Source organism: Oryctolagus cuniculus, chromosome 11, assembly GCF_051225735.1.
Source record: "Oryctolagus cuniculus isolate XC-2025 breed Fujian yellow rabbit chromosome 11, ASM5122573v1, whole genome shotgun sequence".
Classification (NCBI taxonomy): domain Eukaryota; kingdom Metazoa; phylum Chordata; class Mammalia; order Lagomorpha; family Leporidae; genus Oryctolagus; species Oryctolagus cuniculus.
The window spans coordinates 44,254,076-44,274,119 of NC_142877.1; the positions used below are offsets into that span (position 1 = coordinate 44,254,076).

Sequence of the window (20,044 nt, forward strand, 5' to 3'; positions counted from 1 at the left end):
ATAAGCAGTCACATCCTGTGTGTGATGCAGCCCATGCCTTTGGCCTCTGGGCTTTGGCTGTGTCAGTATCAAGCTGACTCAGCCATGCTGTGTCCCAGGTGTGATGAGCCCTGCAATAGGGAGCCCCACAGATGTCTGCCTTTTCCCTTGCTTGTGATGGTGGCACCTGTGGGTCCATGAGGGTTGCACAAAACGGGAGTCCACCCTGCCCACCTGCCTTGTCACAGCCAGCAACCCCATAACTTATGACCGGGTTTCTGTTCTGCCCCATGCAGTGTGGGCTCCCACAGACTGCACATGGAAGGACATCCCAGTAAGACCCAGTGGGACAGTCAAGCTCTCCCTTCGGGGTCCACATATCCAGGGCCTTTGCTGTTTATCCAGTTCAGCAGGCAAAGGAAGAAGTGTATGATGACGCTTTTGTTTTCACTTACTCTGTATCCTTCCATGAGGGTAAATGGGATGACAAAGGTACAGCAATCCTAGCGTGAGGCAGGGCATCCCACACAGTGCGTCTACACTGACAGGGCTCCAGGGTGCGCTGTTGGGGCGGGGGCGGGGGCCGGGGCGGGGGCGGGGGCATTGGGAGGTGGAGGACTGGCCCCCGCTGACGGCCTCTTTGCACTTGCCGCTCCACTCAGGTACAACGCTTGCATACATCAGTGCTTCGAGAGGAGGACCAAAGGTGCTGAGAACATGGCCAACGGCCTGGCCAACAACGCCGAGATTGACGACAGCAGCAACTGTGACGCCACCGTGGTGCTACTTAAGAAAGGTAACCGCGCAGGTGCCTGAGTGCAGGCAGGAGACCCTGGAATGGGAGTAGACCCGCGTAGGGCGTCTCCACTGCTCAAAAGCAGAGCAGAGTTTTCCTGTCCCTAGCCCTTGCTTTGGCTGCGGCATGGGGATGGATGGGCCGACTCACAGAGCCCCATGGAGCTCCTGAGGCCTCACCAAGCAACACACAGGGCAAGGACTCACGGAGAGGGGTTAGTGCTGTCCTATCTGGGCTGTGTGACCGTGGAGCAAGTTGACTTGATCTCTGTGAGCCTGTCTTCTCTTCTCAGACATGGGAATTGTTTTTGCAATAAGGAAAGCCAATAAAACACGTCAAACAGTTGGGTGCAGTGCTCTGTCATTGATGGGTGTTGTGGGCCTAACACTGTTTATCCAGATTTGCTTTGGGTTATGGGGCTCCCGAGCTGCAGTGGGAGACAGAAAATGTCCCTTTATTTCCCAGTAACCCTCCCGTTGTAGTTGACTCTCACAGAGGGCAAAGCTACATGGCTCTCTGACAAATAATAGTCTTTCTTAGAGGGACACAGAAAATCCTCATTTAATTTTGCCCCGACTATTTCATTGTTCATTTAATTTTTTTTAACGTTCCCTTTGACACGTGTGAATTTATTTCTTCCTGGTCCCCCAGGGTTTCTTCATGGGGAAAAAAATGAGAAAGTATATCAGTGAATTTTCAAATGTCTCTTGTCTGTGAAATCTCTGGGTAATTATTAGATTTTTGAAACCTCAATGTTTGATCTTTTTTTCCCCCTCCATAAAGTATAGGTGTGCTTAAGGAGAGACTAAGGAGTTATTCTGTAGCATTCAAGAGCAACCTTGGATTGGTTTTACCAGAAGAGCCCCTTTCAGTGGCTTGGGAAACACACAGGGGCCTGGGTGCTATGACCAGGCCCCCACAAGCTGTGCACCCCCGTGCTCAACCATGCAGAACAGGCTTGGGCCTTGGTAGAGCAGTTTTTTCCAGGCCTTTCAACAAACCACAATCTATCTCAAGACCCCTTCTGAACCTCAGGCCCCAGGAACATGGACAGCTCCCCACCCACCATCTGTCAGCACCGCTCATAGCCTGGGCTGAGGGAAGGCAAACACCAGGTCCCTGGCATGTCCTCCACGTGGCCCTAAAGTCAGCTCTGTGACATTGAGGAGCTCAGTGAGAATGTTGCTGACATTTGAGGGGCATCCAGGGTGCCAAGAAGTCATTGAGGTCTCTGCTGTAGCCCGTGACTAAGGAGTGTGACGAGAGTTCTCTGAGCACTGGGGAGGCATTGTTATGTCATCATTCCTTCCTACCATGGCAATGAGTGATGTTTAGATTGTTTCAAGGCATCTGCAAAGACCTAGTAGCATGACCCATGGGAAAGAGGCTTTGAGTCTTCTCCAGATTTTACTCATTGCAACCTTTCCTGGATGGGTGGATGGGTGGATGGATGGATGGGTGGATGGGTGGATGGATGGATGGATGGATGGGTGGATGGATGGATGGATGAGTGCATGGGTGGATGGGTGGATGAGTGGATGGGTGGGTGGGTGGAGGGGTGGGTGGATGAGTGGAAGAAAAAGTGAAAAGAAAGAAGGAAGGAAGATGGATGGATGGATGGATGGGTAAATGGATAGGATTAATGAGGCAAAGGAGACTATGAAGGAGAAATGAAGAGACGGGAAAAGAAAAATGAACAAATGCCTCTTGTGTGCCCCCTGGCCTCAACATTATTCTCTTAACGTTTTTCATTTCCCTAGCCAATTTCCACCGCAAAGCATCAGTGATCATGGTGGACGAGCTGCTGTCAGCCTACCCACACCAGCTTTCTTTCTCCGAGGCCGGCCTGCGAATCATGATCACAAGCCACTTCCCTCCCAAGACCCGGCTCTCCATGGCCAGCCGCATGCTCATCAATGAGGTAGCTGGGCAGCTCAGACCATGCACACTGGACGGGCATGGGGGCCTCTGGGAAAGACAGAGAGCAGGTCTGGGTTTGAAAGAAGCAGCCCCTGACTCAGAGTCTAACCCGATGCAACCCCTAAGCCGTTGCCCCACATCTTTGCTCCCTGGGCCAGCCATGTGTCCACATCCTATGTCTCCCTTCTGCACGTTGAGAGCCATCGTCTAGCTCCAGCTTGTGCAGAAAAACCCTCCTGAGCCCTTCCACCTGCTTGTTTTTCTAGTCTTGCATTTAAATACGGCCTCCTAAGGTGAATCTGCACAGACGTAGCTGCTCAGGTTCCTGGTTTAAAGTAATCCCAAGTATCCAACCTGACTCTTCCCTTCCCTGGAGTGGTAGCCTAACTGATGCACCAGTCCAAACATGGTCATGTGGCTGTCCCACACACAAACCAAGGAGTCCCTCCAATGTGGAGAAGAGAGATAATCCTGCAGTACACAAGGGCATCAGAGACATGCACATCCCAGCCACAGCAGCCATCCTTTGGTGTATGTAAGATCCAATGGGATGTAGGAAGTTCACCTTTCCTCCTAGTAGGGTGGTGTCTGAGTGCATTGTTTGCAAAATCGCCTAAGACTTGGTTCCAGAGTCTTCCAGAAGCATCTTCTTCGCAGCCGCCTGGGTGTACTTCCGGTAGTTCAAGTGTTGGGCGTGAAGTCTTGTGCAGCCGCTCTGACGGTGGAAATCCTGTACCTTTCTCATTCCAGAGACAAAGACTGATCAACAGCAGGGCCTACGCCAATGGGGAATCCGAGGTGGCCATCAAAATCCCCATCAAGCACACCGTGGAGAATGGGACAGGGCCCAGCAGTGGCCCAGACCGGAGCGTGGATGGGCCTCGGAGGGACGATGTGGTTGCTGAGGCTGGCAGTGAGACAGAAAATGAAAATGAGGACAGTGAGAACAACGGCAATGATGAGGAGGATGAGGAGGACGAAGAGGACGATGAGGGACCATACACGCCCTTCGACCCCCCCTGTAAGACACCCAGGGCCTGGGCTGGGGTTGGCCTGGGGTTGGGCCCTGTTTTGAGGCCACTGAGTGGTGCACTTGACTCAGATGATCTTTTCACTCTTCAGTCCCCACAGTGTCTCTCTGGGAGCAGAGAAATGTTCAGATTCTGCTTCCACAGTGAGCAGCATGCTATCATATTAGGTCCCAAAATGACCAAGGTGGTGGTGTGCGTGAGCGTGGGTTGAAATGTGAGCTCTCTGACCAAATGCATTTTGTGGAGGTCTTCTCGTTGCTGTTGTGTGAGATCTTCGGTTGCCAAGGACAAAGTGTGCATGACCCATGTCAGAAACGCAGCTTGGACCACGGGGAAAGAGGCACTTAGCTCCCTCGCCTCCACGCATCCCATCCCAGCCAGCCAAGGAGGGCTGCCCTGCCTGCCCTGGGGAACACAGGAAGCCGCTCTCATCCTCTTGTACTTCTCACTTCCTGTCCCTTACCTCCCCCACTGCCAATCCCTGCCTCTCCCACCACCTGCTGACTCCAAGGCAGGTCCTATGAGAGCTGCATACCTGGCCAACAGCTGGGCACCTGCTGCACATGGAGGTTCCCATCACCTTGTCCCTGCCCACACCCCACCCATTATGGGACCAGGAAGACAAAGCCCGAAGAATTCTCCCTATTTGCTAGATCTTCTAGAAACTTCTGGCTGTTTCAAGAAGACGTGCCCTGATCCAATATGTGCCCACTGAGGCTTGATTTACACAGTATTTGCATGAGAACCATCAGAGGAAAGCTTACTGGGCCCACCTGAAATCCCACGTAGTGGTGGGAAGTGGGTGCAGAGGGCCCAAGTTCTGTGTCATTTTGTGGGTGCAAGTGTTTTCCTTGCTGTGTTCTGCAGTGCTCGTCTCTTGTATCCAGGGGTTAGCAAGTAACCAGAATGGCTCCTATGCCACTCAGGGCTCCTAGCCTTGCCAAGTACTTACCAAAACTCATTAGGCAATATCCATCCAGATTCCTAGAGATTCCCCAAATTCCCTAACTGCTCAGCCATCACTAATTCATTGCTTGGCAGTAGGCCATCTTGGTAGAAAAGAGCATAAGATGGTTCTCCCTCATCCGTGGTTGCAACTGTCCACTTTATTATGTACAACCAACTGTGGATTAAAAATGTTAAATGGAAAAATAGAGAACTTCCCAGTTTTTATTGGTGTGCTCTTCAGAGCAGCACAGTGAAATCTGGCACCATCCCTCACCTTCCCACCCAAGACGGGAATCAATGCTCTGTCTAGCATATCCGCACTGCGTATGCTACTCTCCCGTTAGCCTTTTCATGGTAGCCATCGGCATTGTCAGATCTCCTGCCAAATGTCACTGCGCTTACATTCAAGTAACCCTTACTTCCCTGAATAATGGCCTCAAAATGCCCAAGCAGTGACACTGGCAACTTCCTACAGTCTATTGTTAGCATTGTTCTATTATTAATTACTGTTAACCTCTCACTGTGCCTAACTGATAAGCTTATCATGGGGTGGGTGTTTGGTGCAGTGGCTAAGATGTTGCTTGGAACACCCATGTTCCATATCACAGTGCCTGGGTCCAAGGCCCCTCTCTGCTTCTGATCCAGCAGCTAGGAGACAGCAGATGATGGATGCTTGCATCCCTGCCATCCACATGGGAGTCCCAGCTTGACCTACGGGCTCCCAGCTTTGGCCTGGCCTAGCCCTAGCTGTTGTGGGCATTTGGGGGAGAGAACCAGTGGATAGAAAATCTCTTTATCTCTCCAACATTCAAATGATGAAAATCTAAATGTACAAATAAACTAAACACTTTATCATAGGTATGTATCTAGGGGAAAATTCAGGCCTCCACTGGGGATCTCGGGGTGGATCCCTGGTGTTCGGGTTCTGTATCCACTTTGCTGCCTTTCCATCCATCTATTCCTTGGCAACTTTCTTCCCTGTCAACCAGGACAAAAGCCTCTTTCCCCTCCCCACTCTTTGCTTTCTGTGGCTAACAAGCCTACAAATGCAGCAGCTTAACAGAGCACCCCCTGGTTAGCTCCACGGTTGTGTCGGCTGGAAGTTCAGTTGGGTTCCTAGGACCTGCCGGGGCCTCGGTCGAGGTGTGAATGGGAATGTGTTCCTTTCTGGGTAGCCTGGGGAGAGTCATTTGCAGGCACAGTCAGGCTGGAGACAGAACGGCCTTGCTCACTGCCACCCAGGGCTTCTGACTGCTCCCAGGGATGCTCCGGGAAGCCCCCAGCCTGCCTCCTTCCTTCTCACCTCTCTGGCTTCCTCCCCTTCGGTGTTGAGGTCTCCTGGGACTAGATCAGGGGTTGACCTCCCCCAGCTGCAGGTGCCGAGCCAGAGGATGCAGGATCAGTAGCTCAGCCTGCTCACAGGTGCGGCATCTTTGGGGGCCCGCACCTAGAATTTGGCTGACCCCACCCTTGTTTTCAGAGCCCAGCACCAGCTGGTTGACCATAACCAAGCTCCAGAATTGCTTACATTGTTGCCAAACTCATTCAGTGGCTCAAGTGCAGGACTGGCCCCCCGAAGTCCAGGGTCCTCACCCGGGTGCACCCCTGATGCCCGGGTGAGGTGAGAAGCACGTCTGGCCTTGTCACTTAGTGAGACACAGGGCCTCCTTCCAATCACAGACTTCTCTGTGGGGAGAAATCCCAGCCCTACGGTGGGGACTCCCTCTCTGTCTCTGAGTTTCATTGTAGTCACCAGAGGCCTCAGCCTTCCATCCACGTCCTCCTGGCTCCGTGGGTGTTAGGAGACCTGGCGGCAGGTGTCAGTCACGCCGCGGGGGCTCAGGAGGCTCCCACCGGGGCATCTATGCCGGCCCTTCTCACCTGGGCGTCCTTGGGGAGATGCCCATGGTGATGCGGCAGGTCTGCCATGCACCCTGCAGTCTGCATTTCCAACGAGCCCTCAGTGACACCCACGCTGCTGGTCCGTGGGCCACACTTGGAGCAGGGAGACTCACAGAGGCCTGGGGCCACCCAGCAGTCTTCGTGTTTCCTCTAAGAGGGAGGGGAGCCGAATTCAGAGCCAGCCGTCCCTCTGAAATGAGGAGTGGGCTGGCTCAGTTCTGGCTTCTCTTCCGCCCCACCAGCTGCTGAGCCTGACCTCAGGGGCTCCGTGTGAAGGCAAGGGTGGATGGTGCCCAGTGCCATCTGCTGCTGCTTTCCCAGACGCATTAGCAGGGAGCTGGATCAGAAGTGGAGCAGCCGGGACACAAACCAGCGCCCATATGGGATGCCAGTGTCACAGGTGGCGGCTTCACCTGCTACGCCCCAGTGTGCATGGATATTAATGCACTTATGCTGACATGTGTGTGTATTATATGTATAGGGTATGTACACCTATGCAGAGTGCATGTGCATACATACATACATGTAAGTATATGTGTACACTCTTAGCACATGAGTGAAAAAAGCCTCACCATTGACAGACAGAATGTGTGTGTGTGGGAGGAAATTCAAGTCCAGAGAGAAACTCCTGGCAGGAAGTAGCCCACAAAATGTTTTCCTAAGAGCAATTGTATTTGATTGATTCTGTGTCTTCCATTTGAAATGCACATCTTTATTGCTTTCATCATCAGAGCAAATGTGTGTGTCAGTGTTATCTCTGTGTGTGTTGTACATTTCTCCAGTTGAATTAGGCTTCCAGAAAGTATTACGCTCTCTGCAAAGCTCACTCAGGACTGTAATTTACAAACAAGTCCCCATGCTTCTTCCAAGGAATTTTGTCACACACTTCCTTTGCTACATCTCCCAGTTGCTGGCTGACTCCCCTGAAACCATACAATCCCCAGCTCCAAAGAAAGGAATTCTGTTTCCCTACTCAACTGCTGTGTCTCCAGCACCTGGAGCGGAGGCCACCGCAAAATGCAATAGGGGACATGCAGTCAATATTTGCAGGGTGAGTGAATCAGCCCGCCCCTCGGGGGCTCTGTGTGCATGGAGGAGAAACAGAACAGAAGGTGGAGTGGTGTACAGAAATGCGGCTGACTCAAAGCGGAAAGGGAGCAGTGTTTGCTCCTTTCTTGGGAAGTGGAAACAGCCGATTCTCAGCCTCGCTGGCATCGCTCGCTTTGCTCAAGGACTTCTGTTTGTTGCACTGCACTTAGAGATTTTCAGGTCCACACTTACCGTGTTTCCAAAGCCATTCACTGAATTTCTACTTCTAAGGTTCTCAGTACAAAAGAGAGAGACGTAAAGAAGGCATCTGTGTCATTTTACCCACAGGGGAAGCTGTCTTCCAGGGAGAACACTTCCCTGAGTTGTGGGAAAAAATACCCAAAGCTGATTGGCGCTCGCAGCTTCAGCTCGTCGGTAGCAGCTTCCCGGGGCGGAAGTCATGCTTCTTCGCTCTTCTGTTTTTCCGCAGAAGGTCCCAGAGTCAGATTGAAGGCATTTCTCTTTCTATTCATGTGTTTTTCCTTTGTAGTCTTTCCTGGGGGTGGGGGGAGATGTGTATTTTAAGAGAGCTCCCATCTCTCTGCTCCAGCCACACGAGAGCCAGCCAGGGGCTCCTAACAGCTCCATGTGGAGGTTGACTTCTCATCCCACAGCAGAACTCAGGAACACAGAATCCCAGGGTGCATTGGCCGGGAGGGAGGGGGTATGCGTCCCAAGGTCTGGCCGCATTCTGATTCTGTAGCATTGAAAACCTCTCAGAAGAAAACGTCCAGTCTTTCTGCTTTGGAGTCCAGCTTGTCTGTTCTCATCCGCTTGCCCATTGCCACAGCTTAGATCTGACAAGATCCCCAGCAGCTAATAGCAAGGAAAAGCTTCCCCTCCCTTAGCAATTTCATTTCCTTGTTTTATTCTATACTGGTGAGTTGGATACCCTTGGATTCCCAAAAACAAGTGATCTTCCTTGGTCTTTTGGTTCGGGATTATCACGAAACATTTATTGGGCATGACATACGCTCTGCCCTGTTTGTGGGTTTAACCCAGAGCAGTGAACAAGGAGATCCTGTTCTCGCAGAGTTTATGTACTGATTTGCAGACGACTAAAAATGGATGCAGATGCAAATAAAACTGATGCTTTCAGACAAGCACCGTTGGCTAGGAAGAAATAAAAGTGGGTGATGGTAAAACAGGAGTGAGGTGGCGAGGGGCTTATTTAGACTGGTGATCCAAGGGAGCAGGTGACACTGAGTGATGGGGAGGCCTGCAGGACGAAGCTTACTCAGCCGTGAGAGGGTCCAGGCAGAGGCACCCACACCTGCAAAGGCCTTGGGGCAGAAATGGGCCCAGAATGTCTAAAGGCAGAAAGCCAAGACGGGATGGGTGTGAGCAGGCAGAGCGGTAGGGGCCACACGGGACAGGGCCTTGGGGCCATGGTAGGGAGGTAAGGTTGCACTCTGAGGGCAGTGGAAAGTTCTAGAGCCGTTTGTCTTCTGAGACTCTCCCTCTGATGTGGGTGCCAAACAGAGCGAGGTGGGAGAAGCCGTGTCACAGGGGGACAGCCCAGCTCAAGGGGAGGCTGCAGGGACGGTGGAAGTGCCAAGGACGGTGGCCAGGGCTGGGCATGGGGAAGAACAGAAGGAAAGGGTCAAGAGTGACTGGAAGGCTGGTGGGCCTCCGTGTCCCGGTCCCTGTCCTAATACCATCTCCTTTCCCTCTGCTGGTCACTAGGTGGCGCTAGTGTTACTGCATCCACATTTCATTCAACTCCTAGGCCATAGAGCTGGACCTGGACCCCCCAGCCCTCTGATGGGGAAGCCCCACTTGCCCCCGAGGGAGGCCAGGGCAGGAGAGGGCAACAGTGGTGTCAGGTAGCTTTTCCTGTGTAGTTTTAAGCAACTACACAGAGACTGGTAAGACAGCATATGAAACAGAATACAGAAATAAATTCTACCAACCCTTGTGTTCGGTGCTGTTCAAAAAGCTGTTTGAGGTTGGAACCAACAGGGAAAGCCAACCTATGCTAGTGCAGTAGTGCAGGTTGGGGTTCACTAGGAAGAGGCACAGGCGGTTGTCCGTGGCAATGCAGATATTTTGTGTCTCCGTGAAAGTGGGGGTGCGGGCTGCCTGCGCTGTGGCACAGAGAGTTAAGCAGCCGCCTGCCTTGCCAGCATCCCCATGTGGGTGCTGGTTTGAGATCCGGCTGCTCTGCTTCTGACCCAGCTCCCTGCTAATGTGCCTGGGAAAAGCAGCAGCAGATGAACCAGCACCTGCACCCATGTGGGAGACCTGGAAGAAGCTCCAGGCTCCTGGCTTTTGCCTGGCCTGTCCCTAGCTGTTGCAGTCATTTGGGGAGTGAACCAGCAGATGGACAATTCTCTCTCTCTCACTCTGCCTTTAAATAAATAAATACATCTTTCAATAAATAAAGTCGGGGAGCAGGGAACGTACGAGAATGCAGATTCATCTACAGGGCAAAGTAGGCAGTTAAGCAGGACAGTGATGAAGGCCAAAAGAAAGTTAACACGTTTGTCAAATCAGCAACTATGGAAAACTCCACAACCAGCTTTTCACAACCTTGGGAGCCAGTCCTTGAGTGGGATACCGGGCTCTGCCGGGAGAAGCTGAGAACTTCCACTAGGTGGCGCTGCGTCTGCTGATGCTTTCCTGTCTGGGGAAATAGGGTTCCCAAACCCTCCACTTCAGCCCACATACACCTGGGCACTCTCCACCCGCTCTGTGTGTGCCTTGTCTCTTCCCACCTGGCCCTCTAAACATTCCATCCCTCCATTCCCTAGCCTGTGTTCCTCTTGAGAGACTCAGTCTGCCCCTCCAGAGACCTCCCTAGCAGGCAGGTGTGGAGTGGAGTGGAAAGTACTGGGATGTTTGAGGACGGAAGGTGGGGGGGGGGGGGGGGGGGGGACTCTTGCAAGGCTCAGTTCTGGGTAGAGCCGCGCGGGGCCGAGCAGAGCACAGGAGCGAAGCTGATGGCCTGCTTGCTTGTGTTCTCCTGCCTCGCTCTTCTTTCCCAGCTGGCAAACTGGAAACAGTGAAATGGGCGTTCACCTGGCCGCTGAGTTTCATCTTGTACTTCACCGTCCCCAACTGCAACAAGCCCCGCTGGGAGAAGTGGTTCATGGTGACGTTCGCGTCCTCCACGCTGTGGATTGCAGCCTTCTCCTACATGATGGTGTGGATGGTGAGTTGGGGGGGGGGGGGCGGGCACGGCGCTGCCACATCTCTTGAGAAAAAAAATGCACCGCCTTGAGTCGGCGATCACTACCATGATCTGGGGAACACACCGCCCTGAGACGCAGTGATTCGAATCCCAAGCATTGATTGTCCAGTCACACGGGCTCAGGGCCACGGTGACCTGGTTCACCTTAGCTGGGACCGACTCTGCAGCTCTGCTTCAAGTCACAGCCTGCGTAGCTTTGATGCAAGTAGCGGCTTAGGTCCGTGTCTGTTCATTGCCAGCGACAGCCTGGGCAGTGATCCTCTCCAGGTGTGCCTCTGGGGGCCCCCTAGGAGCTTGGCTGGGGGCTGGCTTCTTGTCAATTCCAGCCGCATTTGATTGGCCACGCCCAGCATCGGTAGAGCAGGAGAAAGTTGTAGTAGGCAGATCTGTGGAGTCGCAGGTCAGCAGACCCAGAGGGAAGGGGTGATGGTGGATCTGTCCCTTCCCCTATCTCGGTCTTCATTTCTTCAACCAGAAATTGAGGTCCTAGGAGAGGAGCCTGCCCGTGATCTCTTCTGAGACTCAGTGATGATTCACCGATTCATATTGGCTCTGGGGCTGTGGCTCACAGGACCCATGCCCCCAAAGCCATCTTAGGAAACCCAGCCATCCCGAATGTATGGGCCACGCAGGGGCTACGCCTCTTACCTGGGGAAGCAAACCTCCCTCATTCGAACTGGAACGAGGCAGACACTGATTCGAATTAACGTTGCCTGAGTGTTGGGCAGAAATGCAATGTACATTCTGGAGAATTTTAAACTCAAGAGCTAAAAACAAGAACAGGTCTGAAAACGTTTTTGGAAGTGGTAGCAAATTTGCAAACCTAACATCATTAACTCATGATGATCCCTCACTTCACCCTCCCGGATTATATATATATTTCTTTTTACAACCAAAATCTTAGAGCCAAGGATTATTCCCTCATGCTGTGTTCACTGAGGTTTTCTTTTTTAATGGAGCAGCGGCTGAGGGCTGCCTCGGATCCAAGCTTGGAGGAGCAGCAGTTCCAGCCCTGGGCTGCAGGTGCCCGGTGCCCCACTACCAGCAAACGGATCCGTGAATGTGAGGTTCACCCAGCTCTCTGCCTCCCCCAGCTCCGGTGCAGATTCCAAGAGCACTGAGAAATGGCCAGGAAGAAAGAAGCGAGAGCCTGGGTGCTCAGTTCCCCTGTGCTCAAGGCTCAACCACAAGCATCATAACAACACTGAGGTTGCAGCAGGCCAAGCCCTGCCGAGCCAAACCAGAGTCCTGCAGGGACCCAGCGGGGGGTTAGGGAGGAAAAGCAGGGCTGGCTGAAATGCTCCCAGCGGCTGCTCAGAGCCACCAGGGAAATGTCGGAGGTTCCCGCGTCTCCCTTCCCTGCCTGGGGACCAAAAGTGAGAAAGCCTTGAGGCCAGCCCAGGTTTCTGTCAGCCCTGAACGGGACCGAGGCGCATGGTCTGGCTTGGAAGAGGGACTGAACTCACATCCCGCAGGCTTTTGGACCAAGAAGGAGCCCTCGTGGCCTTGGGAGTGAAGTCAGGGGTTGGCGTGGAAGTGTCCCAGTGGCTGGCCCGGGTGGAGCTGGGAGAAGAATGTGCCCCTTCCAACATGTGGTTTGCATTGCGTGCAGCTTTATAGGAAGTGAGGGGATTGAGTGGCATCCCAATATGACCTAAGAGTCCTGGCTCGGGCAGATAATCATCTCCTTAGGCTCCACAGGCAGGGAATCTGTCTCTCTTCCCCTCACAGGTTCGCCACTGGCCCCCTCCTCATCTCTCTCATGTTCATCTAGGTTTTCCCCCTCCAAGTAAGGGACAGGGTGGGCTCATTTGCATAACAGTGTCTCAGGTGTTACTGCTGGTGTGGTGTGAGGTAGGGGACTTGCAGCTGGCTTCCAGGAGGTAGGGAGGAGGGGGCTTTTAGAAGCCACTGGGAACGTTTCCTCTTACCTGTCTCACAAGCCGCCCTGTGCGGCTTCTTTGTTTTGCCAGATGCTTTGCAAGGAGTCTGGGGGAGGTTGAGCTTGGTTCCTACACCAAGGGTCTCATCAAAATGGGGAGAAGTGGGGGGCTAGGGCAATATCTTGTGAGCTTTATTGCATTGCCCATTTCCAGCTATTGGTAATGCCCCTCCTGTGTCGAGAGAGGTGCAAAGGAGCCCATCTTCCTGGGGTAAAGCCCCTCCCCCCACCCCGCAATTCACTAGCAGCTTCTGACTGGGACCCGTGCCTCCTGGGACCTCAGTTTGCTCATCTGAAAAATGGGTGTCACTAGCACAGCCCTTGTCCCCTAGGGAGAGCTAAGTTACCACCTGCAAATGTCACCTAGCCCCGTGCTAAGTACTAAATAGACATAAGTTCTTATGGGGAAGATGATGCAGGAAGTGAGGCAAGGAAAGATTGGTTATGGCTCTTCCATAGCAGGTGCAACACCACCCCCTCCCTCGCACACCCACTCCTAACACGGCAGCTCCACTTCCCAGAGTGGTGCAGGCAGCCAGCAGTTCTGGGTTTCCCAGGACTGTCAGGAGTTCACATGCACTTTCCTGATGTTGCCTGTTCCCAGAAACCCCAGGACCCAGCACTCTGCCCGGCTGGGGAGGGAGTAGTGGGAGGGCTGATCCGTTCACCAGCGCAGGCTGTGTAAGTGCCCCGCACCACTGTGACCTGTAAGACCTCCGGAGAGGTGGCCACCCTGGAAGCCCATGTGGGGCTCACAGCAGCGCCCGCGGGGCTCACCAGCTCTTCCATGTGTTCCAGGTCACGATCATCGGCTACACCCTGGGCATACCGGACGTGATCATGGGAATTACCTTCCTGGCCGCCGGAACCAGTGTGCCCGACTGCATGGCCAGCCTCATCGTGGCCAGACAAGGTGGGACTCCCGTGAGCTGGGTGGGGGGAAGGAAGGCCCCCTGCCTGGAGCATTCATGTGGCGGTGGCTGGAACACATGGAAGGGTCAGTGGGTGACCTTAGTGCCGTATTGGTCAAAAGGCTTCCTGGGATTAGAACAGGGAAGGGAGCCAGATGGTCACAGCCTTAAGGAAGGCTAAGACATTTACGTGGAAAGCACCAACAGCCCCTTCTGCAGCTCACACTTCCAGTCTTCTGTGGGTTAAAAGTAGGGGTGGGTTCCATGGTAACCCACCTTCAGCAGAATCAACCCAGCCCCCTCTCTCGTTTATCTGCCTGATGGATGCCGGGGGGCATGTGCTTCTTCCGAAATGCGTCGTGTCACTGCAGAACACAGCGTAGTGTCCCGTCGGCGTCCTCATGGAAGCATATACTCATGATGTCATTTCCTGATGTCACTTAGTGACTCTGAAGAGGAATGAAGGCAGAAGAGCCCAGCTGGGGGATGAGCTGAGTGGGTTGGGGGGTTCAGGTACCTCTCCGTGGACTGTGGAGCTGAGTCTTTTCTGTGTGGATGTCTCAAAACCTGGAGACCTTTTGGAACCATATTTGCATGACTGACATTGAAGTAGTGATCAGATTTGAGGTCAAGATCAACCGATCGACAGGAGATGAATTTCTGTGATTCATAATCAGTGTCGTTGTCTGATGGTGTTGGGCAGGGAGAAGCGGAAGTAGGCGAGCCAGCAGAACTGCTCTGGCTGTTGGGTCATAAGCTGGGGAGACTCCCACGAGGGCACCTGCTGTCCCCTGGATCACCTCCCTCACCGGAGCATCCTCTCGTCCTCGCAGGCATGGGCGACATGGCCGTGTCCAACTCCATCGGCAGTAACGTGTTTGACATCCTGATCGGCCTGGGGCTCCCCTGGGCTCTGCAGACCCTGGCTGTGGATTACGGATCCTACGTAAGTGCTTTTCTCCAGAACTTCTCTTTAAATCCACTCTTGTCAATGGCCTTGGCCATAAGCCTTCGTTTCGGGGCAAGGAAAAGTTTGGAAATAGCAATGTTGAGGGAGAAACAAATTCTCCTGGTCCGTGTCCTGGCCTCTGCGGCAGAGCTGAGTGTGTATTTCCTGTCAGGGACCAGGCAGTAAATATTTTAGGCTTTATGAGCCAGAGTGAGGGCTACAGATCTCCGAGGAGGCGGCCATGTCTACACCACTCTATTTGTAGAACCGAAATTTCGGTTTTGTGTGACTTCCACACTGGGATAGATTGTGCTTCTTTTTTTTGTTGTTTTGTTTCAGCCATTTAAAAATACAAAAACTCATGAGCTCTACAGAAACAACTGGTGGGCTAGACTTGTCCCGTGGGTCATCATTTTCCAAATCTTGCTATAGTGTTGTTGTCTTTTCCTAGCTGATTACATGGTAGGTGATACGTGGGAGACAGTGAAGAGGGGTCATCCAGCTTGGCCCACTGGAAAAGGGACATCCATTGGCTGGACATAGGATTCCAAACAGGAATCTACAGGCCAATAGTGAGACTATCGGCAGTCATGTTTATATAAGTTGACTCTCATCTAACAAATCCACAGGAGTTTGATGTATAGGTTACAAGGGCGGCAATGGTACTGAAATACATAAGTGCCAGGCAGAAAGCGAACTTATTTTGGGTGATTTGTTCTCTGAATTACTGGAGAAAAATCTTAGGTGGTCTGGGTTCTCAAGTCCTTGTCCAGATAAGCCCCATGGCCCCACCTCCAGGCAGGAAGGATGTTGGTCATCCGTTCAGCCGTGTTCCCAGGAAGGAGAGGAGTAGCAGGTGGCACTGAACGCTAACAGCCGCCATGGGCTGATTGTCCACTTGAAGGTGGAATCCCAGCAACAGGGGTTTGCTGGTGCTGCTCAGCTGCCGTGGTCCAAGCTTCTGCCCATGCTGGAGATTTTGTCCATTGGCCACCTCCACCAGAGGACTGCCCTCCCCCACTCACACCCCATGTCAATCAGTCTGGGCACCTTGGCCAATCCTGGCTGGTTGAGCTGTTGTAACTCTGCCTCTCAAGCAAATAAAGAAATGAATCTTTAAAAAAAAAAAAAAAAGAATTCCTCCCATGCCCTTAGATCCGTTGCATTAATTTTTGTTTGTTTGTTTGTTTTTTGGACAGGCAGAGTGGACAGTGAGAGAGAGAGACAGAGAGAAAGGTCTTCCTTTTGCCGTTGGTTCACCCTCCAATGGCCGCTGCGGCCGGCACACCACGCTGATCTGAAGGCAGGAGCCAGGTGCTTCTCCTGGTCTCCCATGGGGTGCAGGGCCCAAGCACTTGGGACATCCTCCACTGCGCTCCCGGGCCATAGCAGAGAGCTGGCCTGGAAGAGGGGCAACCAGGACAGAATCCGGCACCCCGACCGGGACTAGAACCCGGTGTGCCGGCGCTGAAAGGTGGAGGATTAGCCTAGTGAGCCGCGGCGCCGGCCATTGCATTAATTATTCACTTTACCGGGATTACAAGGTACAATCCTGGAAGGTAAAGCCAGAAGCACTGAAATACAAAGCTAGAACTCTCCCCAGGAGTAAAGCGGTTCCTCTGACCAGCTTGGACATTGGCTTGAAAGTTGAACCCGATTAGGCAGGCTGTCAGTCATAAATCAGCCCCCTGGTAATCTGCTTCTGACATTGTCTCAGTGGCTGTCCTTCTGTGATTCCCACAGCCATGAACACGTCGTCGGGTCAGGTCCCAGTGTCTCCTGTCAGGGTGACATCATGAGACAGAACTTCAGGCTCTAATGAATGTCTGGCCAGCTTTGTGTGTTCCATGTGAAGATGACATAATTGGACCACTCTGGTTATTCTGCTGGAATTATACAAAAACCACATCTGGTCCTGTAATTGGAGACTGAAGATCTTTATCCTTGAAGTAGAGGGAGATACAGACAAAGAAATACCATGCTGGGTTCTGGTCCACGGCCATGACACATGCAGGGAGTCCTCTTCCGGGCTCAGAGAACGTTAGGGAAAGGTGTGTGTGATGTTGCATTTGCATCCAGTGCTGCTGTCTCAATACCAGTGCCAAAGGGATCTGCATTTTATGTCAGACATACAAACAACCAGTACAGACCTGTCTGTTGAAAGCAGAAATCCAGTCCTATAATCGGTCAGCGGTTCATGAACCCAAGGATATCAAGATTTCATGTGTGTAGGGTATGAGGTGGGGATTCAGATTTACTCTTTTGCATATGGATATCTAGTTGTTTCAGCAGCACTGTTGAAAAGAAAATTTCATTTTGAACTTTAAAAATTTAAATGAGTGGGTATTTGGCCTGGCACTTAAAGCAGTAGATGGTGGCCCCAACCAGGTGGGAAACCTAGATTGAGCTCCTGGCTCCTGACTTCAGCCTGTCCCAGCCTCAGCTGTTATAGGCATTTGGGAAGTGAACCAGCAGATGGGATCTATATCTATATCTATATCTATATCTATATCTATATCTAATCTATGGGATATATATATCACTCTCTTAAGAAATAAATAATAGGCCGGCGCCACAGCTCACTAGGCTAATCCTCCGCCTGTGGCGCTGGCACCCCAGGTTCTAGTCCCAGTTGTTCCTCTTCCAGTCCAGCTCTCTGCTGTGGCCCAGGAAGGCAGTGGAGGATGGCCCAAGTGCTTGGGTCCTGCACCCACATGGGAGACCAGGAGGAAGCGTCTGGCTCCTGGCTTCGGATCGGCACGGTGCACCAGCCGCAGCATGCTGGCCGTGGCGGTCATGTGGGGGATAAACCAAAGGAAGGAAGACCTTTCTCTCTGTCTCTCTCTCACTGTCTAACTCTGCCTGTCAAAAAAAATTTAAAAAAAAGAAATAAAAAGTAAGGAAAAATTCTGAATAAGTATTTTCCAGTAATATCCTCAGTGTAGGAACTGTTAGGAAGCCATAGTTGTACGTTGGGTAAATCTGTGTATTCTAGAACCTTGTATTCCATAAGCCTTCCCTGTTTGGAAAACTTTCCATACTGATTCGGGGCTAGACTGTGAGTGGGCAAGCCTGCCAGGTGAGCTGAATCGGGAGCAGCAGCGTCACAGGGTCAGCCTTGGATCTTAGTGGCTGTGCTTTAAAGTGCTGTCTTACCCGGGTTTTACTCGAGAAGTTTACTGTCTATGCTGGAGAAAGCGTTCAGTGAGGGAAGCATCCCCATGACCAGAACACTGCTACTCCTACCCACGTGACAACCCAAATACAGCCTCTCACTGCGCACAATTTTAACCATGAATTTGCTTCCCCACCTTGTTACACAGTTACTTCCCCTGTATCCTCTCTCTGCTACCAGGGTCTGAGTTTCAGGCTTTGTCTGCTTAGTAGCTGCCATCCACACCACTCCAGTTGTCATAAAATACATTTTGTTTCCTCATTCGTAGTGGCAAGCAGCCCTGTTGTTACACCACTAGCTCCTGAGAGCTTTGCTGTAGTTCAGCCAGATTAAATAATTTGTGTTCAGGGGCCGATGCTGTGGTGTAGTGGGTAAAGCCACCACCTGCAGTGCCGGCATCTCATGTGGTCGCTGCTTCAAGTCCCAGCTGCTCCAATTCCCATGCAGCTCCCTGCAATTGTGCCTGGGAAAGCAGCAGAAGATGGACCAAGCGCTTGGGCCCCTGTTCCCATGTGGGAGGCCCAAAAGAAGCTCCTGGCTCTTGGCTTGGGATTGGCCCAGCTCTGGCTGTTGCTTCCATTTGGCATAGAAGATCTTATTATCTCTCTCTCTTTCTCTCTCTCTCTCTCTCTCTCTCTCTCTCTGTAACTTTGCCTTTCAAATAAATAAGTAAATCTTAAAATAATAATAATAATTTATGTTCATGGTGGTGATCCTGAGTCGTTAAGTTTAGAGGCTGGTGTTGACACACAGCGAGCTAAGCCACCTTCTGTGACATCAGCCTCCCATATGGGTGGGTGCTGGTTCCAGTCCCAGCTGCTCCACTTCCTATCCAGCTCCCTGCTAATGTGCCTGGGAAGGCAGTGGAAAGTGCTTGGGCCCCTGCACCCGTGTGGGAGACCTGGATGGGATTCAGGGCTCCTGCTTTCTACCTGACCCAGCCCCACCCAACTAGTGAACCAGCAGATGGAAGACCTCTCTCTCTCTCTCTCTCTCTCTCTCTCTCTCTCTCTCTCTCCCTCCCCCCCTCTTCCTCTCTCCCTCTCTCCCTCTCTCCCTCTCCCCCACCTCTCCCTCTCCTCTAAATAAATAATCTTAAAATAAAATGTTTAAGTTGTATATCCGATCCTCTAGGAAGAGCATCAGATTTGTAAAATACTTGAGAATGAAACATTGTGATCAGAAAGGTTAAGGACTCAGTCTGCAGAGAAGCAAAGTTGAATTTTCTGGAAAACTCTACTTGCCTAGACTCTCTGATTAGTAACGTTTGACCTAAAGAGTGGCGCAGTCATGGTGTAATTTCAGACTGCATTTTAAGATTTTAAGATTTATTTTATTTATCTGAGAGGCAGAGAGACAGGGAGAGAGAAAGAGGTCTTCTATCCACTGGTTCACTGCCCAAATGGCCACAACAGCCAAAGGTGGGCCATGCCAAAAGCTAGGAACCCAGAACTCCGTCTGGTCTCCCATATGGGTGGCAGGGGCAAATGCTAGGGTCATTTTTTGATTATTTTCCCAGGCACAGTAGCACAGAGCTAGATTGGAAGCAGAACAACCAGGACTCAAACCAGAGTTGCTATCTGGGATGCCAGCATTGCAGGTGGCAGCTTAACCCGCTGTGCCCCAACGCCAGCCTCCTATCCCTGATTTTAATCTTTGCTAGGACAGGGTCTACTTACTAGGGCTCAGGTGGGCTCTTCATACTTATTTAAAATGAGAGTGGAACTGGGAAGGGTAGAGCTCCTGATCCCCAGATTCTAAAAGTGGGGCTGCCGTCCTTGCTGGCCTAGCCTGTGGTCAGTGGTATTTCTGCAGCAGGTTTCTGCCTGAAGTTTGAGGAATCCTTGGGACCCCTTGTATGAGGATTGTCCCTTCTGTCAGTCCTGGGTCACTCCCTGGCTTTCATCAGGTGCCCTCACGTGGCCGGTTCCCTGCGAGCCACCAGCCACCCTGGGGGACAGCACTGCGACCCTCAATGCTGAGATGCAGGAGCTGTTTGGTGTATGGCAAAGCATCTGTTGTGCCCTGCCTTTGCAGGACAGCACCTCCTGTTCTGAAAGGACCCTCAGGACCCTGCCTCTGTTTGGCTCAGCAGCAGTCGCATGGTATCCCCCTGGGTCCCTGGCTTGAGAACTGTGCAGCCTGTGTGGGTTGAATGGCCTCGCCCAGCCTCCCAAGAGACCTGCCAACAGCCATGAGGCAGTCTTTC

General features: G+C 52.2%; 1 protein-coding gene across 1 annotated transcript in view; it reads left to right on the forward strand.

The window, feature by feature from the left end:
- The window catches only part of SLC24A3 (solute carrier family 24 member 3), a 527,286-nt gene that overhangs the window by 489,888 nt on the left and 17,354 nt on the right, over positions 1–20,044 (forward strand). Inside the window, exons 10-15 of the mRNA XM_002710947.6 lie at positions 642–775; positions 2,536–2,696; positions 3,446–3,716; positions 10,653–10,819; positions 13,599–13,713; positions 14,545–14,657. Of these exons, the coding sequence (XP_002710993.3) occupies positions 642–775; positions 2,536–2,696; positions 3,446–3,716; positions 10,653–10,819; positions 13,599–13,713; positions 14,545–14,657 (961 nt within the window). The remainder of the gene's footprint in view (positions 1–641; positions 776–2,535; positions 2,697–3,445; positions 3,717–10,652; positions 10,820–13,598; positions 13,714–14,544; positions 14,658–20,044) is intronic.